Source organism: Pongo abelii, chromosome 10 (genome assembly GCF_028885655.2).
Source record: "Pongo abelii isolate AG06213 chromosome 10, NHGRI_mPonAbe1-v2.0_pri, whole genome shotgun sequence".
Lineage (NCBI taxonomy): Eukaryota > Metazoa > Chordata > Mammalia > Primates > Hominidae > Pongo > Pongo abelii.
In genome coordinates, this window is record NC_071995.2 from 6,146,691 (window position 1) to 6,174,277 (window position 27,587).

Here is a 27,587-nt window from a genome sequence, read left to right on the forward strand (position 1 = left end):
GATGCGACATTTACCAGACCGGACTTCTGAACCTGGGGGCCCTGGGGGACTACACAGGCTGTGAACAATTCAAAAGACTACATTAATCACCTCTTGGGAGTCATTGTGCTTCCGAGCCAGTGAAAAAACCTCGGTTGTGGGCAAACACTATCTGACTGGCTGAGGACAAAGCAGTCCTCTCTTCTCAGGTAAACAACCTGAAACCGGCAGTTCTGAGCTGGGAGGAGCTTGTGCCTCTGGGAGGTCTCACGTGTTTGCAGCCTCAGCCCAACACAAAGAACCTGGTACCCGGTTTTTTCAGCTGTTCCCAGGACACTGGTTAGTAAGGACTTCAATGCACCCAGGAGACAAAGCGAGTAGCTAGGGTACAGCTGGAGCCTCAGAAAGGTGCCCTGAGAGGCAAACAAGGCTTCTCCTGCATTCTCCCTCCCCTTTGTCTCCAGAAGACAAACCTCCCAGTCTCCCTCCTCAACCCGACCTCAGGATCAGGTTCTCCACTTGAGAATCCTGTCTTTACCTCCCACTCAGCATGGATAAATGAGATCATTCCTTTGTATTCCGAGGGTAGAGGGGAACATTTGTCAAGCACTTACTCTGCACTGGGCTATGTTTGCAAAATAAAATGAGATCAAAAATAATAAATCCTTGAAGGCATGTTTCAGTATTAGAGGTACCTCCATGGCCACCCTGACTCCACCTCACCCACTGAGGCACCCACCGCCTCCCCTTCATCTGCCTGGAGAACATTGAAGGGCAGCCGAGGGTGACCCACCCGCCAACAGCACAACAGTATGTTTGGGAAAAAAAGAAATTATGAAAATCTGTCCTCTCTTTTTTTTTTCTTTTGAGATGGAGACTCGCTGTGTCGCCCAGGCTGGAGTGCAGTGGTGCCATCTCGGCTCACTGCAAGCTCCGCCTCCCAGGTTCACGCCATTCTCCTGCCTCAGCCTCCCAAGTAGCTGGGACTACAGGCACCTGCCACCATGCCCGGCTAATTTTTTGTATTTTTTAGTAGAGACGGGGTTTCACCGTGTTAGCCAGGATGGTCTCGATTTCCTGACCTCGTGATCCACCCGCCTTGGCCTCCCAAAGTGCTGGGATTCCAGGCATGAGTCACCGCGCCCGGCCGAAAATCTGTCCTCTCTTACACAATACCTCGAGTGCACTCAATCTGAAATCCATCTGGGTTCACAAGCAGCTCTAGAAGGAAGGCTGGTTCTTGTCACTTACCCACTTGGAGGTGTGGAGATGTCTGGGCACCTTGCTTCCCTTCTAACCTCAAGCTGTGCTTGGCTACCCAAAAGGAATGGGTTATAGTTGGGAAGGGGAAGGAGAAAAAGAATGCGTGTTGAAACTTGTGCTTAAAGCCCGGTGTGTGCTTGGCCTGCTTCTGCCGGCTCCCACTCTCAAGGCAGGGGCACTCCAGCGGAAAACACAGGACAGCGGGAGAACATGGGGAGCCAGCTAATTCCTCCTCCTCCTCCTCCTCCTCTTCCTCCTCCTCCTTCTCCTCTTCCTCTTCCTCCTCTTCCTCCTCCTCCTCCTCTTCCTCCTCCTCCTCCTCTTCCTCCTCCTCCTCCTCTTCCTCCTCCTCCTCCTCTTCCTACTCCTTCTCTTCCTCCTCCTCCTCCTTCTCTTCCTCCTCCTCCTCCTCCTCTTCCTCCTCCTTCTCCTCCTCCTTCTCCTCCTCCTCCTTCTCCTCCTCCTCCTCCTTCTCCTTCTCCTCCTCCTCCTCCTTCAACTTTTCCTCCTCCTTCTCCTCCTCCTTCTTCTCCTCCTCCTTCTCCTCCTCCTTCTCTCCTCCTCCTTCTCCTCTTCCTCCTCCTACTTCTCTCCTTCTCCTCCTCTCCTCCTCCTCCCCTCCTCCTCTCCCCCTCCCCCTCCTCCTCCCCCTCCCCCTCCCCCTCCCCCTCCCCCTCCTCTTCCTCGTCATCATCATGGCTCATAACAGTTGAGCCCCACTGGGCTAAACTCTATACATATTATCCCTCTCTTACCTTTTCAGTGACCCGGCAGGTACTATTTCTGTTTTACAAATGTGGAAACTGAGGCTTTGCAAAGGCATGTGTCTTGCCCAGATTCACAAAGCCAGTAAGTGGGCTGACTCAAACCCACACCCTTAGCACCATGCCCATGCCGATGCCCAGGGTGAGAGACACTCAAGGGGCTATCAAGGGTATGGTTCAGGCATTTAGAACTTTGACTGGAAAGAAGAGGAAACTCCTCCCTTCCACAAGATAGCACCCTCCCCTCACGTGCTAGAACTCAGTCCACCTTTGTTAATGCCGGTACTGGGCTAGGATCCAGGTGATGCAGACTTTGATGGACTAACCAGAGGACCTAGCACCACCAAAGTTCAAGGGAAAAAGTCTTTTGGAATGTACTTGTTTATAAGGTGGAGACTGTCTGTTCACAATTTAGGCAGCTGGATTTAGCATCAACTCAGAATATTTTTCTGGGTCTGACATTCTCCTTGGTCAGAGGTCAAATTGTTCCATGAAGATGAAGACTCATTAAATTAATAACCAGCTAAAATGAAGCTTTCTTGTGTTACCGTGATGGGGGGTGGATGGGAGGAGGGTGATGTGGGTGTGTTTTATTTTGTTTCTGGAATAGGAGAGGGCTGGGTTTCTCTACTTATATACTTACTTAGATAAATCAGATTTCTACAAGTAAAGGAGTCTGGATTATTGCGGAGGTCACAATCCCTAGATAAATAACACCACCGATTTCCATTCATCCACCCATCCAATATTTATTAAGACCTATTATATACTGTCTCTCTAGCCCGATCCACAGAAACACACAATGAAAGAGTTTTGGTTTTGTTTTATAGACAGGTTCTCACTCTCCCAGGCTGGAGTGCAGTGGCGCAATCATGCTCACTGCAGCCTCCACCTCCTGGGCTCAAGTGATCCTCCTGCCTCAGCCTCCTGAGTAGCTGGGTCTACAGGTATGAGCTACCACACCAGGCTAATAAAGGGTTTTAGAACTTAAAGAAACCTTAAGAACCTGCAGAGCCCAACTCCCCAAGAGAAACACAATGGCCCACTGGTAGAAATAACTTGAGTAGCCTGAACCAATGTGACCCGAACAGGAAAGGGAGGGAGCCAGGCAGGGCCGTGAGTCCTGGCTCTGCACCTTGCCAGCTGGCAACTTTGGGCAGCTACTTAACCTCCTATGGCTTTGTTTTCTCATCAGATGAACAAAATCACAGAGCACCTGCCCTGTTGCCCTGCTGAGGGGCTGCACACTCGGGTGACTGCAGTATGCACTCACTCTGCAGAGCTGCCCGTGCCCAGACAAAGGCAACTGTGGCCTGTCGCGTCCATCATGACCGTGGTCCTGGGTATAGACAGGAGCCACCCTCTTTGTGCACGGTTGTAGGTTTTGAGAAATAAAAATAAAATCCTAAGCCCCCCTACCGACTAAACAGACCCCCCCTTGGCCAAAGGGACCCCAGAAAAAGGTTAAAACTGAGTTCCTGGCCATGATGGGATAGGAGGTTGAACACCCCTCCTTATACCCTCTCCCTCACTAACCGCCATTAGACTTTCTTTCCTAAGAGTTAAACAGAACTGGCCCAGCAGGGACTCCCCTTCCTTTTCGCAGATTTTTTTTTTCTTCTTTTGAGACAGGGTCTCACGTTTTCACCCAGGCTGGAGTGTAGTGGTGCAGTCTCAACTCACTGCAGCTTCCGCCTCCCAGGTTCAAACCATCTTCCCACCTCAGCCCTCCCATTAGCTGGGATTACTGGTGCACCGCCACACCCAGCTAATTTGTGCGTGTGTGTGCGTGTGTGTGCGTATTGACCAGCATTCCTTCCTGGTAAGAGACCACCAACCACGGAATGGTTCTGGCTGATTTACAGAGGCTGTGCACAAGATGCCTCTGTGTCCTCCATTTCACCTTTTGACCTATAGAGGCTAATTTTAATGCATTTAAATGTTAAGTCCCCATCCCAAAGTAAACATGGGACGTATGTAACATCTATGTTTGTTTACTGTATATGCAAATGCCTCCTCGCATTATGAATATTCATAGCTCCTCCCATAACCTGTTAAATATGTATACTGAGCCAACCCTTTTGGAATAAGTTTCTATTCCACTCTTTTCTCCCTTGAAGTGCCTGCTTTCAGTTTCTACCAGAGGCTACACTTCCAAGCCTGCAGGATGGCCAGCCTGCAGGCCGCAACTCTTAATAAGAAAAGCCCTCCTCTCTACGTTTATGAACCTTGTGATTCTTCCGTTGACATTTTTGACAGTGTGGCTGCTCTCTGGATAAGGGCAGGAATGTGGTGCTGTCAAGTAGAGCAGCTTTGTAGAGGGTGTCGGGGCACAGTGTAGGTGTTGGGGCACAGCGTAGGTGCCCATTCAGAGCCCGAGGACTCATCCACCAGCTGTCCAGTGTTGGCTGCCAAGGGCTCACCACTGAGTCATTCCTCAGGAATGGCCCTCAGCCCAAGGGAGTTCCACCTCCTTACCCAGGGCAGCCCACATCCAGTGACCAATAGGGGCCACTCCAGCTTCCAGAGCTCCTTGAAGGATCAGCTGAGGCCCCGCTGAAGCTCTATCAATGCTATCACAAGCAGTTCAACTTCTCCCACTGCCCAACTCTGCTTCTCTCACTTCCTTACCAAGGCTGTTCTTGAGAGCTCCCCAGTGAACCCCCTGCATACAAAAGTCCCTCCCAGGGAGGCTGACTCACAGCACCCCCAAGGAACCTTGCTTCTCAGATGATGAGTCTCTGAGCACAATCCCAAAAGGGCAACCCCTGTTCCCCACAGGAGTCCAGCTTCACAGCTACACCTACCTCCCCAGCCCAAGTCAGCGTGTTCCACAGTGGGGAGGGAATTATCCATTGAGTGAGGTCTTGCCCCACGTAAAGCATTCTTGCCCCAAACACCCACACACAGAGAGGCACAAAGACCATCTTTACTTGTGGCAAGTGAAGGCAGAGTGTGGTCTGGCCACCCCTCCCCCACCTACCCCTTCTCTCCAGTGTGAGGTCCTGGTGCGTGAGATCGTGAATGGCAACTCTGATGCAGAAAGAGCTGCTACAGGACTACCTTGTAAGTGGCAATAGGGCTCTGTGGAAGGGGTGGGGTAGTCCTCCCAGCCTTGCCATGGTTGGCAGGCATTAGCACACACAGGAGAGGAGAAGCCCATGTGACCACAGAGGCAAAGATTGAAGTCATGAGCCCAAAGACAGGGAATGCCGCTGCCACCCAAAACTGAGGGAAACAAGGACCTAGAGCCTCTGGAAGGAGCAAAGCCAGCCAACACCTTGATCTCAGCCCAGGGAAACTAAATGTGGACCTCTAGCCTCCAGAACTGGGAGAAAATAAATGCCTATTGTTTTAAGCTATTGAGTATGAGATAATTTGTTACAGCAGCCTCAGGAAGCCATCCTGACATCCAAGCTGTGCCACTTCAGGCACAGCCTCTCACTCAGACTCCCTTCAGTGTCTGCAACTATAAAGTAGTTTTCCTTCCAGCTGATCTGATATGAGAGGAGGCTTTCCCTCCTATTTCTAGTTTACACAACAGCCACTTAAGAAAGAAGTGGCTTTTTTCTATCGGTAAAATTTCAGACACCTAGCAGGTGATGATGGAGATATCTGGGGACAAGAGAGGGCACTGGAGTCTAAAACACAAAAGCATAGTTACTTATTGCTATGGTTCAACTGTATATGTCCCTCCAAAATCCATGTGTTGGAACCTAAACCCCAAAGTGATGCTATTAAAAGGTGGAGCCTTTTGGGAAGTGATTAAGTCCTGAGGGCTCTGCCTTCATGAATGGATTAGTGCTCTGATAAAAGAGGTGGATGAGAGCACTTCAGTGTACTTTTTTTTTTTTTTTATTTGAGACAGTCTCGCTCTGTCACCCAGGATGGAGTGCAGTGGCGCGATCTCAGTTCACTGAAACCTCCGCCTCCGGGTTCAAGCGATTCTCCTGCCTCAAACTCCTGAGTAGCTGGGATTATAGGCATATGCCACCACGCCGAGCTAATTTTTTTTTTTTTTTTTGAGACAGAGTCTCACTCTGTCGCCCAGGCTGGAGTGCTAAGCTCCGCCTCCCGGGTTCACGCCATTCTCCTGCCTCAGCCTCCCGAGTAGCTGGGACTACAGGCGCCCAGATGGTCTCGATCTCCTGACGTCGTGATCCACCCACCTTGGCCTCCCAAAGTGCTGGGATTACAGGAATGAGTCACAGGACCCGGCTTCAGGTCACAGCAAGAAGGTCCTTGCAAGACACTAAATGCTGGTACCTTGATTTTGGACTGCCTAGCCTCCAGAACTATAAAAGATAATTTATGTTCCTTAAAATTACCCAGTCTCAGGCATTTGTTATAGCAGCACAAATGGACTGAGACACTACACCAAGTCATTAGCCCAGACCCATTTTTAGAGCCTCAGGCCCGAGATGTATTAGAATTAGACTCTAGCCACAGTTAGTTTTGGAGGAAATGGCCCTGCGTTAAGTCCATTCCTCCCCCAGATGGAAGGATATGAGACTGAGTCCTTCTGTCTTTTAGATCCAGAAATCACACACCATCCAGGTGCACCCAGGCCAGGCCACACCCACCTTCTGCATTTCCCCAGAGGAGATGTTGCATGAGCTGCTGGGAGGAGATGCCCGTTCACACCATTGTTCTCCACTGCTCAGAGCCCATGAGTTGGCAAAGTCATAAGGGTCCGAGGTCAAGGTCCCTGTGGAGGGAAGTTTCAGGAAAATAATGCTTCAGTTATGCCTGTCCCAGAACTTCTGGGTGAAAATTCTAGGTCTGCTGGTGGTTTTGTGTGTTTTGTTTTAATTTTTTATAAAGAGACAGGGTCTGGCTACGTTTCCCAGGCTGGAGTGCAGTAGCTATTCACAAGTGCAATCCCACTACTGAGCAGCACAGGAGTTTTGACCTGACCCATCTCCGGCCTGGCTGGTTCACCCCTCCTCAGGCAACCCAGTTGTCCCCTGCTCCCCAGGAGGCCCCCACATTGATGCATAGTGCTCTGCAGCCCAGAACCCCTGGGCTCAAGCAATCCTCCCACATCAGCCTCCCCAGTAGCTGGGAATGCAGGTGTGGGCCACCACACCAGGCTCTAGGTCTGTTTTTACCTGAATCAAACTTGTATTAAATTAAACAATAAGCATGCATACAGTGCTCAACCTAACACCACAGGGCATGGGCGTCAGAGCTCAGCAGATGCTTGGAGACTGAAGAAGGATGAATGAATGAATGAATGAATGGATGGATGGATGGATGGATGGATGGATGGATGGATGGATGGATGGTTACAATTACAATAAGGGAGATGAGGTGAAAGATGATGAGGAAATGCCCTTTCCCTGTCACTTCTCCATGCCTTCACGTGCCTTTCTCACTCCATGTGGAATGTTCTCCTCCCCCTTATTGCCTTAACTATCTCCATTCCTTCTTCAAGATGCAGCTCAAGAACCACTGCCTGCCTCCAGGGAGACTTTCTGAACAGCTCTACTCCCATTTCTCACCCCAGCCTGTATGGGTGTCCCTTCTCTGTACCCCATGGCACCCTGGGCATCCCTCTACCAAAACACTCATCACCTTTGGTTTGTATTTTTTTGCTCATATTCATCTCCCATTCAACTGTGAGCTCCTTACTTAAGGGTATAGGCTGTGCCTCTTATCTCTAAATTCTTATGTAGTGGATTATGATGCTCAAAATATTTTAGCAGAATGAAGGTAAGAATATGACATGGAACCTAAGCCCAGTCCCCAAGTGACTGCATACACCAGGCTCTCACAGCATCTGTGCTTTAGTACTTATAGTGCTCATGCTACTGTCAGCTACTCATAATAGACTGTGAGGGCCTCATGGACCTACATGGCCTGGTGCAAAGTAATTTTGTAATCTGTATTACAAAGGCAGTATGAGACTACTACCTTTGCAGTACTGGGATGAGCAGTTTTCTGCATAGCCAGGCCTGGAATAGTGAAGTATGTCTCAAGGTCAAGTAATGCATTTGCAAATAGTAAATAAACTGTCCCTGGGGAAGGAAAATGTAAATGAGACCTTAGAATATAGTCAATTAGTATGTGGGGGTTTGATAGGCAGAAAAAGATCCCCCCCCCCACCAAAGATATATTCACTTCCTAATCCCTGGAGCATGTAAATATTATCTCATATGGCAAAAGATGTGCTTAAGTTAGGGATCTTGAGAGGAAGAGTTTCTCCTGGATTAGTTGGGTAAGCCTAAATGCAATCATCTGTATCCTCATAAGAGATGGGTAGAGGCCAGGCACGGTGGCTGACACCTGTAATCCAGCACTTTGGGAGGCCAAGGAGGGTGGATCACAAGGTCAGGAGATCAAGACCATCCTGGCCAACATGATGAAACCTCGTCTCTACTAAAAATACAAAAGAATTAGACGGGCATGGCGGCACGTGCTTGTAATCCCAGTTACTCGGGAGGCTGAGACAGGAGAATTGCTTGAACCTGGAAGGCGAAGACTACAGTGAGCCAAGAATGCGCCACTGCACTCCAGCCTGGTGACAAAGCAAGACTCCATCCCAAAACAAAACAAAAAATAAATAAATAAATAAATAAATAAATAAAGACATGGGCAGAGGGAGACGGGCAAAGACACACACAGAAGAGAAAGCAATGTGAAGACAGAGGCAGAGACTGGAATGATGTAGCCATGAGTCAGGTATGACTACAGATGGTAGAAGAGGCTAGGAACAGATGCTTCCCGAGAGCTTCTGGAGGGACTTTTGGCCCTCCCAACACCTTGACTGCAAACTTCTGACCTCCAGAACCATGACAGAATAAATTTCAGTTGTTTCAAGCCACCGAGTTTGCGGTAATGTGTTGGTAGCCACAGGAAACTGATATATGGGAGAAGCCAAAGGCAAGAGAACTTAAATTTGTGGCATGTTGACTGTGTGCCAGGCATTGTGATAGGTACTCTCTGGGTACTCAGTCACTCCACATCACACAGGTTTTGACACTTTCTAATAAACCACATTAAGGAAGGGACATAGAGGAGGTTTCGTGTTGTTGCCTGGGCAAAGCCCCTCTATGACCCTGTGTGATCTGGGCTGATCCCAATTCCTTATGTGAAAATAAGGAATTAGACTAGATGACTTCTAGGGTCATTTTTAGCCCTGACCGTCTATGGAGTGAAACTTTATGGGCTATATCTGAAATGAGACATAGGCTGTCCAAGAGATGGAATTACAAATATTCTTGCTTAGAGAAAACTCTCTGAGAGCTGGAGTAAAAGCCAAGCTGAGCAGATTCCTAGAAGTCAGGAAGCAAAGTTAACTGTTTGGGGACAAATATTGTTGAGTCTTTAACAACCAAAGACAACTAAACCCCCAATCCTTTGAGGATGGTTTCTGAAATATCACCAGAGTCCTGAACTTTTACCAACAAACACCAACACAGTATAGAATTCATTTTCAGTTTTTAAACCTTAAAGCCTGGGAATATGAAAGATATTTTAGGGCTGGGACTTCCATTTCTAGCAACATGACAGATTAGAAAACACTGAAACGTGCCACTACAATGGACAAATGCCCTATTGAATTCATGACTAATCTCACAAAAAAGTATAAGAAATTTCAAAAGACAGGCCTGGCGCGGTGGCTCATGTTTGTAATCCCAGCACGTTGGGAGGCCAAGGCGGGCAGATCACGAAGTCAGGAGATCGAGACCATCCTGGCTAACACGGTGAAACCCCATCTCTACTAAAAATAAACAAAAATTAGCCAGGTGTGGTGGCAGGCACCTGCAGTCCCAGCTACTCGGGAGGCTGAGGCAGGAGAATGGTGTGAACCTGGGAGGCAGAGCTTGCAGTGAGCCAAGATGGCAGCACTGCACTCCAGCATGGGCAACAGAGCGAGACACCATCTCAAAAAAAAAGAAATTTCAAAAGACAAAAAGAAAGAGGAGGAAAAGGATAAGGAGAGAGAAAGGAAAAACAGACCTGGTGAGTGTTGAAGTCGGGGCAATGGTGGCAATCTTGCCAACGAAGCGGTGTGGGTTTAACAGCTTTGGATCTCCATGATGTAGGAAGGAGATCCTGAGACCCCCATTGTGAAGCTGGGACCCTTAAAGGATGACAACACCCTCCATGAGAAAATTCACAAGAAAAAAAAAATCTACTCTAAGAAACAATGGGCCGGCCACAGTGGCTCACGTCTATAATTCTAGCACTTTGGGAGGCCGAGGCAGGTGGATCACTTGAGGTCAAGAGTTCAAGATCAGCCTGTTCAACATGGTGAAACCCTGTTTCTACTAAAAATACAAAAATTAGCCAGGCATGGGGGTGGATGCCTGTAATCCCAGCTACTCAGGAGGCTGAGGCAGAAGAACCGCTTGAACCGGGTGGAGGAGATTGCAGTGAGCCCCGATCGCGCCACTGCACTCCAGCCTGGGTGACAGAGCAAGACTCTATCTCAAAAAAAAAAAAAAAACAAGGAAACAAAAGTTTGTTAACCTAGTCTAAGCTCTGGATAAGTGAGGAAAAACATCTCCCTCAAAATCTGCACTTGTGGGAAAGCCCTCATATGGATTTGAGATTCCGATTTATACTTCTTATAAGATTTAGTAACTCCATATTGAAATATTAACACAAAACCCTTCAAAGATGAGTTCACCATCGAAAATTATGTAACATGAGGAAACAGTCCACTCTAAGCAAGAGTCAAAAGACACAGAAATAGCAAGATTAGAGCTTCAAAAACTTCAGATAATAAAATTTCTATATAGAGGTTATAAAACGTATTTAAAATTATTGCTGTTAAGAAGAAATGGAAATTTCATAAAAGAACAAGATGATAAGAAAAATAATAGAGTAGAAAAAGAGCCAGGTTTACCTTCTAAAATTACAAATATAGTTAATGAAATGAAGAGAAACCTCTATTGATGGGGGTTAGACATCACCTGCCGTTAGACACAGTTGAGAGAGAATTAGTGGATTAGAAGACAGATCTAAGTAGAGATGAGCTGATAATCCCCCTCTCCAGGAAAAAAGCAAAGCTCTGATTTGTAGCATTCGCTGATTTCCGTCGTGTAAATACTCCTACCACAGCCAGTTTCAAGCCACCAATGTGATATTAGTGAATGTGGAGCCGGGAAGAGAGACACACAATCAATTCTCACCAACCAGCATGAGCACAACACTTGAGCCAAGCAAACGACCTAAAAAGCAACACAGAGGGATAAAGAGCTTAAAAAAAAAAAAACAAAAAATGGAAGTAAGGTAAAGATTAAAAATGGGATGAAATAAAAATATCCAGGCCGGGCACGGTGGCTCCCGCCTGTAATCTCAGCATTTTGGGAGGCCGATGTCAGGAGATTGAGACCAGCCTGGCCGATATGGTGAAACCCCGTTTCTACTAAAAATACAAAAAATTAGCCAGGCATGGTGGCAGGCGCCTGTAGTCCCAGTTACTCAGGAGGCTGAGGCAGGACAATTGCTTGAACCCGGCAGGCGGAGGTTGCTGTGAGCCAAGATCACGCCACTGCACTCCAGCCTGGGCGACAGAGTGAGACTCCATCTCAAGAATAAAAAAAAAAACAAAATAAAAATGAAGTAATCCAACATATTTCTCATAGTTCCCAAAGGAGAAAAAAATGACTGAAAATGTTCTAAATCTGATGAAAGATAGGAAGCATCAGGGCCGGGTGTGGTGGCTCATGCCTGTAATCCCAGCACTTTGGCTTTTTAGAAAATTAAGCTTTTGGGTCATGTCCAAATGACAGAGAGAACATGACATTTATGGGGGCGGGCAGAATTTTCTCTCTTAAAACTAAGTATTAGTTAAAAACCAGAAGAAGGCACAGATTCTGCATGTGCTCAGAAAGGGAAGGGCTGATTCTTTTATTCATTCAACAAATATTTATTGAACAGCAGCTGCATTAAAAATGTTCAAAATCATTACAGTCGGCTGGGCATGGTGGCTCACGCCTGTAATCCCAGCACTTTGGGAGGCCGAGGTGGGCGAATCACTTGAGGTCAGGAGTTTGAGACCAGCCTGGTCAACATGGTGAAACCCTGTCTCCACTAAACATACAAAAATTAGCTGCGCATGGTGATGCGTGCCTGTAATCCCAGCTACTCCAGAGGCTGAGGCAGGAGAATCGCTTGAACCTGGGAAGTGGAGGTTGCAGTGAGCCGAGATCGCTCCGCTGCACTCCAGACTGGGGAACACAGTAAGACTGTCTCAAAAAAACAAAAACAGGCAGAGCACGTTGGCTCACACCTGTAATCCCAGCACTGTGGGAGGCCGAGGAGGGTGGATCACGAGGTCAAGAGATCCAGACCATCCTGGCCAACACGGTGAAACCCCGTCTCTACTAAAAATACAAAAATTAGCCAGGCATGGTGGCGGGCGCCTGTAGTCCCAGCTACTCAGGAGGCTGAGGCAGGAGAATGGCATGAACCTGGGAGGCGGAGCTTGCAGTGAGCCGAGATTGCGCCACTGCACCCAGCCTGGGCGACTGAGTGAGACTCCGTCTCAAAAAAAAAAAATTAAAAATAGAATTGCCATGCTAATGGATCAGAATTCATACTGTTAAAATGACCATACTGCCCAAAGCAATCTACAGATTCAATGTAATCCTTATCAAAGTACCAATGTCATTTTTCACAGAATTAGAAAAAGCAATCTTAAAATTCATATGGAACTGAAAAACAGACCAAATAGCCAAAGCAATCCTGAACAAAAAGAACAAAGCTGGAGGCATCACAATATGTGACTTCAAAATATATTACAAGAATATAGTAACCAAACAGTATGGTACTGGTACAAAAATATACACATAGATTGGCCAGGCGTGGTGGCTCACGCGTGTAATCCCAGCACTTTGGGAGGCCGACATGGGTGGATCACGAGGTCAGGAGATCGAGACCATCCCTGGCTAACATGGTGAAACCCCGTCTCTACTAAAAATACAAACAATTAGCTGGGTGTGGTGGTGGGCACCTGTAGTCCCAGCTACTAGGGACGCTGAGGCAGGAGAATGGCGTGAACCCAGGAGGCGGAGCTTGCAGTGAGCCAATCCACGCCACTGCACTCCAGCCTGGGCGACAGAGCGAGACTCTGTCTCAAAAAAAAAAAAAAAAATATATATATATATATATGTATGTATGTATATATATATGTACATACACATACACACACACACACACACACACACACACACACACACAGATCAATGGAACAGAATAGACACCCAGAAATAGAGCCAATTGATATTTGACAAAGCTGACAAGAATATATACAAGGGAAAGGACACCCTCTTCAACAAATGGTGCTGGGAAAACTGGACTGCCATATGCAGAAGAATGAAACTGGACCCCTATCTCTCACCATATACAAAAAAAAAAATCAACTCAAGATGTATTAAAGACTTAAATGTAAGGCCTGAAACTATAAAAATCCTAGAAAAAAACCTTGGGAAAACTGTACTGGACATTGGCCTAGGCAAGGAATTTCTGACTAAGACTTCAAAAACACAGGCAACAAAAACAAAAATAGATAAATGAGACTGCATTAAACTAAAAATCTTCTGCACAGCAAAAGAAATCATCAACAGAGTGAACAGCTTGCAGAATGGAAGAAAATATTTGCAAACTTATTCATCCAGCAAGGGACTAGTATCCAGAACACACAAGGAACTCAAACAACTCAACAACAATGAAAAATAACAAATAATATCAGCAAGAAGTGGGCAAAGGACATGAACAGACATTTTTCAAAGGAAGACATACAAATATCTGACAGGAATATGAAAAAAATGGTCAACATAACTTGTCATGAGAGAAATGCAAATTAAAACCACAATGAGGTATCATCTTACCCTAGTCACAATGGTTATTATTAAAAAGACAGAAAATAACAGATGTTGGCAAGGATGAGGAAAAAGGGGAACTCTTACACACTGTTGTAAGGGGAATGTAAATGAATACAACCTCTATGGAAAACAGTATGGAGATTTTTCAAAAAACTTAAAAAAAAAAAAAAATAGGACTGCCGGGCGTGGTGGCTCACACCTGTAATCCCAACACTTTGGGAGGCTGAGGCGGGCGTATCACGAGATCAGGAGTTTGAGAGCAGCCTGGCCAACATAGTGAAACCCCTTCTGTACTAAAAAATACACAAAAGAAAAAAAAAATGAGCCGGACATGGTGACATGTGCCTGTAGTCCCAGCTACTCATGAGTCTGAGGCAGGAGAATTGCTTGAACCCGGGAAGTGGAGGTTGCAGTGAGCTGAGATCAGGCCACTGCACCCCAGCCTGGGCAACAGAGTGAGACTCTGCCTCGGGGGAAAAAAAAAAAATAGGACTACCATTCAATCCAGCAATCCCACTACTGGATATCTACCCAAAGGAAAAGAAATCAATATATCAAAAATACACCTGCACTAGTATAGTTATTGTGCATTATTCACAATAGCAAAGACATGGTATCAACCTAAATGCCCATCAACAGATGATTAGATAAAGAAAATGTGGTACATATACACAATGGAAGACTATTTGGCCATAAGAATGAAATTACATCTTTTGCAGCAACATGGGTGGGATTGGAGGTCATTATATTAAGTGAAACAAACCACAGAAAGTCAAATATTACATGTTCTCACCGATAAGTGGTTACTAAAAAATGTGTACACACAGACAGAAAGAGTAGAATGATAGATATTGGAGACTCAGAAAGGTGAGAGAGAGTGGGAGTGGGGCAGATGATGAGAAATTACTTAATGGGTACAAAGTATATTGTACCCTAAAAGTCCTGACTCGACCACTACACAATGTGTACACGTAACAAAATTGCACTTGTACCCCATAAATTTATACAATTTTTTTTTTTTTTTGAGACAGAGTCTTGCTTTGTCGCCCAGGCTAGAGTGCAGTGGGGCGATCTCGGCTCATTGCAACCTCCGTCCCCTGGGTTCAAGCAACTCTCCTGCCTCAGCCTCCCTAGTAGCTAGGATTACAGGCATGTGCTACCACCCCCAGCTAATTTTTGTATTTTTAGTAGAGACGGGGTTTCACATGTTGGCCAGGCTAGTCTTGAACTCCTGACCTCAAATGATCCATCCACCTCAGCCTCCCAAAGTGCTGGGATTACAGGACTACAGGATTACAGGCGTGGGCCACCACACCCAGCCTTATACAAATTTTTAAAAAGAAAAAATTTTAAAAATGTTTAAGAAGAAATTGCATACCAAATTTTTCTCCTTTTAAGTAAAGAGAAATAGACATTGTAAAAGGCAATATTTTAAAATTTCACATACCTGAAAAATAAATAATGAAATATATGAAGAAAATAGAATTGCCATTAGAAATCATCCGGGAATTCTGCCTCTGGGAATATACTCAAAAGAATTAGGCCGGGCGCGGTGGCTCATGCCTGTAATCCCAGCACTTTGGGAGGCCAAGGTGGGCAGATCACGAGGTCAAGAGATGGAGACCCTCCTAGCCAACATGGTGAAACCCCGTCTCTACTAAAAATACAAAAAAAAAAAAAAAAAAAAAATTAGCTGTGCGTGGTGGCACGCGCCTGTAGTCCCAGCTACTCAGGAGGCTGAGGCAGGAGAATCACTTGAACCCGGGAGGTGGAGGTTGCAGTAAGCTGAGATCAGGCCACTGCACTTCAGCCTGGCAACAGAGGGAAACTCTGTCTCAAAAAAAAAAAGAAGAATTGAAAGCAGGGTTTTGAAGAATTATTTGTACACCTATGCTCATAGCAGCATTATTCACTATAGGCAAAATGTAGAAGCAATCTAAGTGTCTACTAAGGATAAATGGATAAGCAAAGTACGTATGGTCTGTATGTACAATGAAATTTTTTTCTTTTCCTCAAATTCCTCTGATACAATGCAATATTATTCATCCGTAAAAAGGAAGAAAATTCTGACATACGCCACAACATGAATGAACCTTGAGGACATTATGCAAAGTGAAATAAGCCAGCCACAAAAAGACAAATGCTGTATGATTCCACTTATATGAGATACTTAGAGTAGTCAAAATCATAGACAGAAAGTAGAAGGATGGTTTCCAGGAGCCTAGAGGGAAGAATGAGAAGTTATTGTGTAATGAATATAGAGTTTCAGTTCTGCGAGATGAAGAGTTCTGGAGATGGATGGTGGTGATGGTTGTACAACCACATGAATGTACCTAATACCACTGAACTATATACATAAAAATGGTTAAGATAGTAAATTTTGGCCAGGTGCGGTGGCTCACGCCTGTAATCCCAGCACTTTGGGAGGCCGAGGGGGTGCAGATCACCTGAGGTCAGGAGTTCAAGAGCAGCCTGGCCAACATGGTGAAACCCCATCCCTACTAAAAATACAAAAATTAGCTGGACATAGTAGTGGACGCCTATAATCCCAGCTACTCAGGAAGCTGAGACTGGAGAATTGCTTCAGCCCAGGAGGCGGAGGTTGGAGTGAGCTGAGATCGCCCCATTGCACTGCAGCCTGGCAACAAGAGTGAAACTCCGACTCAAAAAGAAAAAAAAGATAGTAAATGTTATGTTATATGTATCATAGCACAATAAAAAATAGGGGGGTGTAGAAATCTGTACACAAATGTTTACGGTGGCTTTGTTCATAATTTTCCATAACTGGAAACAACGAAGTGTCCTTCAACTGGTGAATGGGTAAACAAATTGTGGTAACTACTCCTTAGCAATAAATAGGAACAAACTACTGATACATGCACCAACATGGATTAATCTCTCACGGACCATGTTAAATGAAAGAAGCCAGACTTACAAGACTAAATACTGCAAATAGGGTATGATTACAGTCATATGAATTTTGGAAATATCAAAACTACAGAAACAGATAAAAGATCAGTGGCCACCAGGGGCTAGGAGGTGGGGAAAGATTTGACTACAAAGGAGCATGGTGATTTTGAGGGTGACGAAACTGTTCTATAGTTTGATTGTGGTGGTTACATGACTCTACACTTTTGTGAAAACTCAGAGAACTGTATGTGAAAGGGTAAATTTTACTGTCTGTAAATTAACCTCAATAAATCTGACTTTTGACAGAACAATAATAAAATTGAGCCATGTGGTGCTTCCATGACACACATCTGAAACAAAATCACATAGAAAGGTTGAAAGAATGGAAAAAGATAAACACTAACACTAACCAAACAAACACTAACCAAAAGAAAGGTGGAATAGCTATATTAATATCAGACAGATTGAAGGCAAAAAGCATTGGTAAAAATGAGAGTCATTACATTAAAGGAACAATTCCCTAGAAAGATTCAGTATTTCCTTTTTTTTTTTTTTTTTTTTGAGACACAGTCTCACTCTGTCGCCCAGGCTGGAGTGCAGTGGTGCGATTTCAGCTCACTGCAAGCTCCGCCTCCGAGGTTCATGCCATTCTCCTGCCTCAGCCTCCTGAGTATCTGGGACTACAGGCACCTGCCACCACGCCTGGCTCATTTTTTGTATTTTTAGTAGAGATGGGGTTTCACTGTGGTAGCCAGGATGGTCTTGATCTCCTGACCTCGTGATCCGCCCACTTCGGCCTCCCAAAGTGCTGGGATGACAGGCGTGAGCCACCACACCCGGCCGAAAGATTCAGTATTTCTAAACACTAATAACAAAGGCTCAAGATATACAAAGCAGGCCGGGCACGGTGACTCACGCCTGTAATCCCAGCACTTTGGGAGGCTGAGGCGGACAGATCACTTGAGGTCAGGAGTTCAAGACTAGCCTGGCCAACATGCTGAAACCTCATCTCTACTAAAAATATAAAAATTAGCCAGGCGTGGTGACACCTGGATGTAGTCCCAGCTAACTCAGGAGGCTGAGGTAGGAGAATCGCCTGAATCTGGGAGGTGGAGGTTGTAGTGAGCTGAGATCTCACCACTGCAATCCAGCCTGGGTGACAGAGCAAGGCTCTGTCTTAAAAAAAAAAAAAAAAAAAAAAAAAAAGAAAGAAATATATATATATATATACACACACACACACACACACAGCAAAATTTGACAGAATTACATGAAGAAAGTGACAAATTCACCACCATTATAGAAAAACGTAGCTCTCTTAGTAATGGGTCATTAATAAGCAGACAAGAAGTAGTGAACATATAGAAGATCTGGAAAACACAATTAAAAAGCTTAATTCAACAAGTATAGATAGAGTCCTGCACCAATTAGAGAATACATTATTTTTGAGCATACATAGAACACTTGCAAAAAAAAAAGGCTACAAACAAGTCTACAATTTTTTAACTAGGCCACAATTTTTTAACCAGGCCACAATTTTTTAACCAAATTTAGAAATGAACTTAGTTACAAATAGGCAACTTTAAAAATTTCAGGCCGGGTGCAGTGGCTCACGCCTGTAAGCCCAGCACTTTGGGAGGCCGAGGCAGGCAGATCACGAGGTCAGGAGATCGAGACCATCCCAGCTAACATGGTAAAACCCTGTCTCTACTAAAAATACAAAAAATTAGCTGGGCGTGGTGGCGGGCGCCTGTAGTCCCAGCTACTCGGGAGGCTGAGGCAGGAGAATGGCATGAACCCGGGAGGCGGAGCTTGCAGAGAGCCGAGATCGCACCACTGCACTCCAGCCTAGGCGAAAGAGCGAGACTCAGTCTCAAAAAAGAAAAAAAAAGTTTCAAACTTTTGAATTTTTAAATGCATGTAGGTTCAGAAATAACTCAAAATGGAAGTTAGAAAATTTATAAAACAAAATATGTTACATATCAAAATTGGTACAGCTGGGCACAGTAGCACAGACCTACAATTCCACTAGGGAGGCTGAGGCAAGAGGTTTGCTCGAGCCCAAGAGTTCAAGACCAGTTTGGGCAAATTACCAACACCTTATCTCTAAATACACACACACAGAGACACACAGACACACACACACACACACACATATATATACACACACAACGTATATAATTACATATATACATATATACACACATATACACTATATATATGTATTTACACAGATACACACACACACATATACAGTGCAGCTAAAGTGATATTTAGAGGGAAATTTATAGCCCTAAATGTACGTATTGGACAATAAAATCAGTGCTGCAGAAAACCAAAAAATAACCTATCATGCTGTTTTCCAATATGGTACATTCCAATGAAAGGAACAGTCAATTGTTTCTCTGCATGTTTACTCTCTAATCAGAAAGTGGTTGGGTCATAAGGAAGAAAGATAACTTATATATAAGTGTTTAGCTTTGGCAAGAGAACATCACTAATTGAATGTTTATGTAATTAAAGAAGATTGAAATATTCATCTTTAGTGTTTTCTTTTTTTTTTTTTGAGACCGAGTCTCGCTCTGTCGCCCTGGAGTGCAGTGGCACCATCTCAGCTCACTGCAAGTTCTGCCTCCCGGGTTCACGCCATTCTCCTGCCTCAGCCTCCCGAGTAGCTGGGACTACAGGCACCCACCACCACGCCTGGCTAATTTTTTGTATTTTTAGTAGAGACAGGGTTTCACTATGTTAGCCAGGATGGTCTCAATCTCCTGACCTCATGATCCACCCGCCTCGGCCTCCCAAAATGCTGGGATGACAGGGGTGAGCCACTGCGCCTGGCCTAGTGTTTTCACATTATCCATATTACCTTCTATTGCTCATGAACGCACACATGCACACACACATAAACTGGTCTTTTTGGATGGTGTGGAGGACCACTCCATAGATTTTATCCACTCCACTGTAATGGGCTGAGGAGGATCGACTCAAACTACCCAGCATTGACCAACCATCTGCCACGTGCAAGTTGCTACAGAGAATTCAAAGTTGAACGAAGTCAGCTTTGAGGAGCTCTAAGACCTGGTTTAACTAGAGGTCTAGGCATTGGAATGGAATGCAAAGAGATAAGGCTGGCAACATAAATTGAGGTGAGGTCACAGTGAGGCTTGAATGCCAGGGAAGGCATGTTAGTGAAGATTTATGAGCAAGGAAATAAAAAGCATGGCCACACTTTAGGGAAATGGTATCCCAGAACATCTTACCTTCTTGGGTCATAAAGTCATCTTCAGCAAAGATGTTAAAGTTGCCACACAGCCCGCAGGTCTTGTTGAAGTATCTGTCTGACAGCAGGACTTGAAAGTTACCGCTGCCATCGATCCTGGCCACAAAGCCATAGGCCTCACCGGACAGCTTGTAGTACCCAGCCTCAGTTTCCAGATACAGCCCTTTGGAGGCATAGGGCATGGAGACTCTGCAGGGCAAAGGCTAAGTTCAGAAGTGGGCTTCTCACGCATTTTCTGGATGTCTCTCCCACCTTCTAACCCCAACCCCATGTTGTAGGGTTCAGACCATGGTGCAAAGTGGCTGAGGACCTAGACCAGCAATCAGGAGACCTGGCTCTCACCCAGCCCTGCTACTCACTTCCTTGGAACATTTGCTTCCATTCTCTGGGCCCCAGCTTCCTCATCTAAAAATGAGGGGGTTGTGCCAGGGGATCCCTAGGGTACTTTCTAACTCAGATATTCTGGGCTTACCTTTGGTCCCCCTGTGTCACAGTACCATTGACAAACAAATGGATGTCAAAAAATTCCCCAAGATACACGGAGAGGCTCACTCTCTTGCCATTCTGGAAGTCCCCTGAAAGAGAAAAAAGTCAACAGTAATGATTATTACTCCCCTCAAAAAATGAATACATTGATTAAGAACCATTATCTACATAACCTTTTCTCAGCAGAAAATGCCCCAAAGTCTTTACAAGTGAGCAACAAAAATCTCCCTAAAAATCTCATTTTCTCACCCATTTTCCCATTCATCTAAAAATAATTATTGAGTGACTTCTGGATACACAGCCCTCAGGTGGGCTCTTATGTATCACAAAAGAAAAATCTAAAAGCATGATCTCTTGCTTCTGGGAGTTTACAACCTGCATATAAATAGAAGACAAACATGTGACAATTGAGTATACTGTAAGGCAGCAAACAAAAAGGCAACACTGTGAGTTACTGGTAACAGGTGCTCTAGGAGAGTGCTATTTATTCATTCATTCATTCATTCATTCATTCATTGAGACAGGGTTGTGCTCTGTTGCCCAGGCTGGGGTGCAGTGATGTGAATATGGCTCACTGCAGCTTCTGCCTCCTGGGCCCAGGCAGTCCTCCCACCTCAGCCTCCGGGGTAGCTGGGATCACAAGTATGTACCACCACACCCAGCTAATTTTTTTTTTCTTTTTGTAGAGACAAGATCTTACCGTGTTGCCCAGGCTGGTCTTGAGCTCCTTGGTGCAAGTAATTACAGGCATGAGCCACCCCTTCCAGCCTAGCAGTGCTATTTAAAATGGTATCAGCTGGGCACAGTGGCTCACGCCTGTAATCCCAGCACTTTGGGAGGCCGAGACGGGCGGATCACGAGGTCAGGAGGATCGAGACCATCCTGGCTAACACGGTGAAACCCCGTCTCTACTAAAAATACAAAAAAAAAAAAAAAATTAGCCAGGCGAGGTGGCTGGCATCTGTAGTCCCAGTTCTTTGGGAGGCTGAGGCAGAAGAATGGTGTGAACCCAGGAGGCGGAGCTTACAGTGAGCGGAGATCGCGCCACTGCACTCCAGCCTGGGTGACAGAGCGAGACTCCGTCTCAAAAAAAAATAAAAAATAAAAATAAATAAATAAATAAAATGGTATCTTAGGACAGCCCAAGTCAGAATCCCTGGGCTGTTTGTTTAAAATGGAGATTCATAAGCTCCACTTAAGTTTACTGAATTTGATTATCCAGGAGTTTACAGATCGTGTGGGTCAAATGCCTTACACAGCGCATGGAATTAACAAGGACACACTAAATGGTTGACAATGGAAATGTCTGAAGATCCAGACACATGATAAAATAGGCTCTGAGAATGGTGTGACTGTGAGGGCTGAACAGGGTGACAAGGGTGATGGGATGGTGGCTGGCATGAAAGGGGAAACATAGGCAAGAGACATTTTTCACAGCGTGACCAAAGCTTAGCAAACCTCACCTAGTTTCTGAGAACTGCTACTCATGGTGGGTCTTTGATATTCAAAGATAACTAATTGGTCATAAGAATCAAAAGACCCAGAAGGTAAAATAGAGTCTGGTCTCAAGCCTTGGAGACTGAGAAATTAATGGAAATAGGGAAGATAGGGGCAGCCAGAGAAAACAAAGAGCTGACGTGTGGGGCACGATGCCTTGAGGTCCTGAAGGAATGGGGCATAGGACTCAGGAGTAAAGTTGGTCTTAAAAATGAGCAAATCTCTCTTCTCCTAGAAGGGAGAGGGGAGTGTGGGCTTCTTCTCAGCAAGAAGAAGCTAAGATGTCTGTGGAACCAAGCCCAGAAGACCTGGCAGATCTGTTGACTCAAGGTGTTGCTGCCATGGCCAGAACCGCAAAAACAGGAGCTGGGGCAGGGGTCTCCTCACTCCTAGCCAGGAGAAGAAGAGTCCCCAGCAGGGCTCTGGGCTGAACTGAGGCTGCAGGAGGACAACCACACACACAGACACATACACACACACACACACCACACGCACACACACCATGCACACACACAGCATGCACCCTGGAACACACAAACACTCCAAACCAACCCGAATGAGCTACAGAATAGACTTGTTTCTGGTGGAAATTCAGTGAGGGCTCTCCCATGTAAATAATAAGTCTATTCTAGGAATAGTCTTGAACGATATGCCAGCAGCAGCAGCCACCAGGAAAGACACACAGACCACTCACAGTTCATAAACCACATTCTGCAGAGCTCCACGTCAACACAACTGGGAGAAAATGGAGATGCCCGCCAAATGAAAGGGTACTTGTCTTGTTTGAGCTGAGGCGTCTCCCTTGCTCCACATTCCCACCTAGAACAGTTTTTACAGCAAGCAAACCTTTAGAAGCTGAACAAACTTACTGACAGCAAGAAATTGGCCAAAGAAAAACAAACAACTGGAAAAGTGATTGCATAGAGAAACTTTCTTTTTTTTTTTTTGAGACAGAGTCTTGCTCTGTTGCCCAGGCTGGAGTGCAGTGGTGCGATCTCGGCTCACTGCAAGCTCAGCCTCCCGGGTTCACGCCATTCTCCTGCCTCAGCCTCCCATGTAGCTGGGACTACAGGGGCATGCCACCACGCCCAGCTAATTTGTTGTATTTTTAATAGAGACGGGGTTTCACCATAGCCAGGATGGTCTCGATCTCCTGACCTCATGATCTGCCTGCCTGGGCCTTCCAAAGTGCTGGGATTACAGGCATGAGCCACCGTGCCCTGCAAAGTAACTTTTTTTTTTTTTTTTTCAGTAATGGTAGAATCTGAGTGAGGAGTATATGGATCTTGAAGTCTTTCAACTTTTCTGTATGTTTGAAAATTTCCATAAGAAAATGTTGAAAAACCAAACAAATGGGACAACCAGGTAACAACCTCCAGTTTGCACCCTCTCCCATCCAGGGCCCTAGGCATTTGCACTGGGCCCAAGACCAAATCCCTCCCTCAGCTTTTTCTGGGGCTGGCGCTCTGAACACGACACACAGCCCAGAGTGGGCCCATGCGACAGGGCAGGGAACCACTCCACACTCCTCACTGGAGACCTGCCAGAGCAGAAGCCTCCACCTGCCGGATGGCAGACAAATGAACGCACGAGGTCTGGGCTCAGGCGTCTGTGTCCCTATTACCACTGAGCCTGTCTCCCCATCAGTGAATCCTCCTTCCATCCCATCTCACAGGGAGTTCTGCCTCGTCTTCACTGGGTAACTCGACCAATATGTCACCTCTGAGCCAAAGGCGTCTCCCTCCTGGAAACGGGAAAGGAACCCCCCGTGAGCCCCTCCTTGGCGTTTCTCCTTCTCCTGGGGATGCAGAAAGGGTGGGTGGGACCAAGTCTGCCAGGGACTGTGGCTGAAGGATGGGTAGGGAACGCTTCAGAGGCAGCCACGCAGCTTGGGGTTGGCATGACCCTGCAGCTGTAGATCTACAGCTCTTAGAGACTTCCAAAGATGCAAAATCACTTAAGCAAGGTACTCGTTCCACAAGAGGCAGAGCTGAGCGGGTGCCACAGGGGAGCCCGGAGGTTGCTATGGCTATAAGTTTGAAAAGTAAGGCCTGCAAGGCTGAATAAACCAAGAATTCAGCAGCAGCAGAAAAATCAAACAGGAGGGAACCAGGAGAAGTGTGTGGGAGGAAAGGAGAGCCCCAGCCCTCCTAGAGTAAATAACAGAGGAACCCGTCCACACAGGCTGCGGGACTCGGGGCTGGCCAGGCAGCAGACCCTGGAGTAACTTGCCCATCATCACAGAGCTAGTCAGTGATGAACAGCTGGGACTCAAGCGAGTGCTGTTTTAAGTATGTTAAGGGCTTGCTCTGGGCGGCCCCAGGAAAGACCAGCAACAGGAAGTCCAAGGGGCGGCCCAGGGCTGAGCCCGTGTGAGGCAGCTCCAGGCAGTCAGGGGAGGTGGGCTTGGCTGCCCTGGGAGCTTCACCTACTGCAGGAACTGGGGCTCCTGAAAGGGATGATTCAGGTTCTGGTAACCAGCCCCCACCCACCCAGAGACAAACCAAAAACAGAAGTCTAAGGGCAGGAGCGGGGCTGCATCGTGTAGATGCAGTGAGAATTGAACCGCATGGCAAGGAGAATTCCTGGCCCTGGATGGCTGAGGGGGCTTGAAGAGCAGTCAGTCCACAGCCAGAGCAGGGGAGTGGCAAGGGAATTTGGGATTTTGTTTTCTTTTGTTTTGAGGTCTTGCTCTGTCGCTCAGGATGACATGTAGTGATATGATCACAGCTCACTTCACCCTCAAACTCCTGGGCTCAAGCAATCCTGTTGCCACAACTTCCCAAATAGCTGGAACTACAGGTGTGTGCCACCATGCCCAGCTCATTTTTGTATATTTTTGTACAGATGGGGGTCTCGCTATGCCGCCCAGACTGGCCCCGAACTCCTGGGCTCAAGCAATCCTCCGGCTTCAGCCTCCCAAAGCATTGGGATTACAGGCACGAGCAACTATGTCCAGCCTGGCAATGAGATTTTTCAAAGTGTGATCTGGGGAAGCCTGTAATTCAGAAAAACATACTATGGCAGCAGGAAGGATCTAAATAAGCAGTTCTTAACCTCTTTTGCTCAGAAAGCACAGTAAAAACACAACTTACTTTATGTTACTTTATGACTCAGGACACACACACACACGTTTCATATCATATTTACCCTTGCTGTGTGCCATGCACTCTGATATTTTCTGATGTTTTCTATACTATTCTATTCTGTCTTTTTAAATGCTAGTTATAACCACTCAACTAATTTTAGGACCCATGGCTCACGACTCAGTTCGGAAAACAATGATCTAGGCTGACTTCATTTTACAGATGGAGAAACGAAGGCCTAGGTTTACAACAGGATTTCTCCACTGCATCACTATTTCATTCAGGGCCAGACACTTCCCTGTGCATGGTGGGAGAACCAGCAGCCTCCTGGCCTCTACCCACTAGATACCAGCAGCACCCACCCCACAGTTGTGACAACCCAAAATGTCTCCAGACACTGCAAAATGTCCTCAGGGGGAAAATCACCCCGACTGAGAATCCCTGGTTTCCACTGTGGAAATGGAGCAGAGCCTACACTCAGGCTTTTTTGACTGTCCAAATCCCCTTTTTGCAACACAAAGCTGCGTAACAGGGCATCGGAGTGTTCTAGATTGCACTCATCACTAATGCAGGGAGAACTCCAGATCAGCCTTGCATTTTATTTGCCTCATTCCCTCGATGCAGAACTCAGGGGGATCAGCTGATGTGCAGCCATTAGGAAAACGAGCCATTAGAAATTGCCGGTGAGCCCAGGAGAGACCCCTGCACTCCACAGACCTCCAGGTTAGCACTTCCTATAACTCTTAAGAAAAGAGGGGCTGGCTGTCACCCCAAAGAGGCAAGACAAGCCAGCGAAGCTCTCCCAGAGGCTCCCACCAGGCCTATTGAACGCAGTGATTAAGGCGCTGAGTGAGGAGTAAGCTCCTAGCCCACGTATTAGAGAGAGAGGAATTCTGGGACCTTCAGAAGCAGGCCAGGAGCCGGAACTACAGTCAGATCTGGGCGCTTTCTTAGGCTTTAGTGTGGAACTCATTCATCTGCATTTCCAATAAACACTCTACCTTCTACGCCTGTGATTCTGGTGCAGGTGACCCTCCCTCCAAACTGAGAACAGGGGTCTGGTCTGACCATGCCACGGAAACTAAGGCTCCCCGGGGGAAGTGACTCAGCAGGCTGTTGGTTGTTGATGGCTCTCTCTTGGCAGGTCTGGGAGCCAGATCCTGCAGCCATAGCTTAGGAAGAGCAGTCTCCACGGAGCAGCAGGAACCAGGACTCCCACAGTCTCTCTCTGGCCTCTGTGCTGCCTGGCATAGAGCCGTGTCGCCTTGGCCTCGAACCCTGGATCCTGCCTCACCAGGAGACAGAATCAAGGACAGGGGCCTCGCCTTGGCACCAGGTGGCCCTTCGTGTGCGTACATAAACACTTTACCCAGGATATGAATAAGGTCCACAGGCACTCGGGAGGAATGTGGATGTGCGATTTACGGTCAAGGAGACAGGATGTCATTGGAGAACAATGGAACAGAAGGTGGGCATGTGCACGGAAACTGAAACTGCAGGGCCCAAGTCCTGGGTTCCCTCCCCTGACCCAGTGCCCCTGGCTGCCGTGATGCACCAGTGCCAGCCCACCCCCCTCTAATTCTTCCTCTTCTCCTACCCCAAACCTGCCACCACCACCAACAGCAGGCAAAACAGCCACCCATTCTCTATGACGTTAGCAGCACGGTTTTGGTGAAAATGAAACCAATTTACATTAAGGTGTGTTTGATCCGTAACCTTGTTTAGGCAAACAATCTCCCAGAAAATGGACACTTCACAAGGGCAAGTAGCTTATAAGAAAAGAATAGCGACCTGGCGGGGAATCCCACCAAGGGGTTTTGAGGGAGACAGGCCTTCCATGGTCCTTCAAATTCCTCTGTGGGAACTGAAACCCAGAAAACGATGGCCCGAGAGGCCAGACCTCTAGTGCAAACCTGTGTGGATTATGAGGGGGAGATGAAACTGAAGTGACCCTGACCTCACGGAAATGCCTGGGGGCCCAGCAGCCCCTGCCTCTGCACAGCGATTCCAAGTGAACACCCCATGTTAAGCTGGCTGCTTTCAATAACTCAGCTTGGCTAAGCAGTCACATTTTCAGATGACCTGTCTCCCTTGATGCTCACAGTATCTCCATTTTAAAGATGAGGAACTGAGGCCGAGGCAGACGAATCACCTGAGGTCAGGAGTTCAAGACCAGCCTGACCAACATGGAGAAACCCCATCTCTACTAAAAACACAGAATTAGCAGGGTGTGGTGGTGCATGCCTGTAATCCCAGCTCCTTGGGAGGCTGAGGCAGGAGAATCACTTGAACCGGGGAGGGGGAGGTTGCAGTGAGCCGAGATCGCACCATTGCACTCCAGCCTTCCAGCCTGGACAACACGAGCGAGACTCCATTTCAAAAGATGAGGAGTTGGAGGCTAAGACAGCGCAACTGTCCTCGGAACACTCAGTGAAGAGGGAGAGCAGAGGAGAACACGGGTTTTCCGACTGCAACTCTG

The 27,587-nt window shown here is 46.6% G+C and overlaps 1 protein-coding gene across 1 annotated transcript in view; it reads right to left on the minus strand.

The window, feature by feature from the left end:
- VWF (von Willebrand factor) overlaps nt 1-27,587 on the minus strand; it is a 176,123-nt gene that overhangs the window by 140,940 nt on the left and 7,596 nt on the right. The window contains 3 exon segments of the mRNA NM_001246277.1: nt 6,590-6,714; nt 20,020-20,228; nt 20,512-20,614. Of these exon segments, the coding sequence (NP_001233206.1) occupies nt 6,590-6,714; nt 20,020-20,228; nt 20,512-20,614 (437 nt within the window).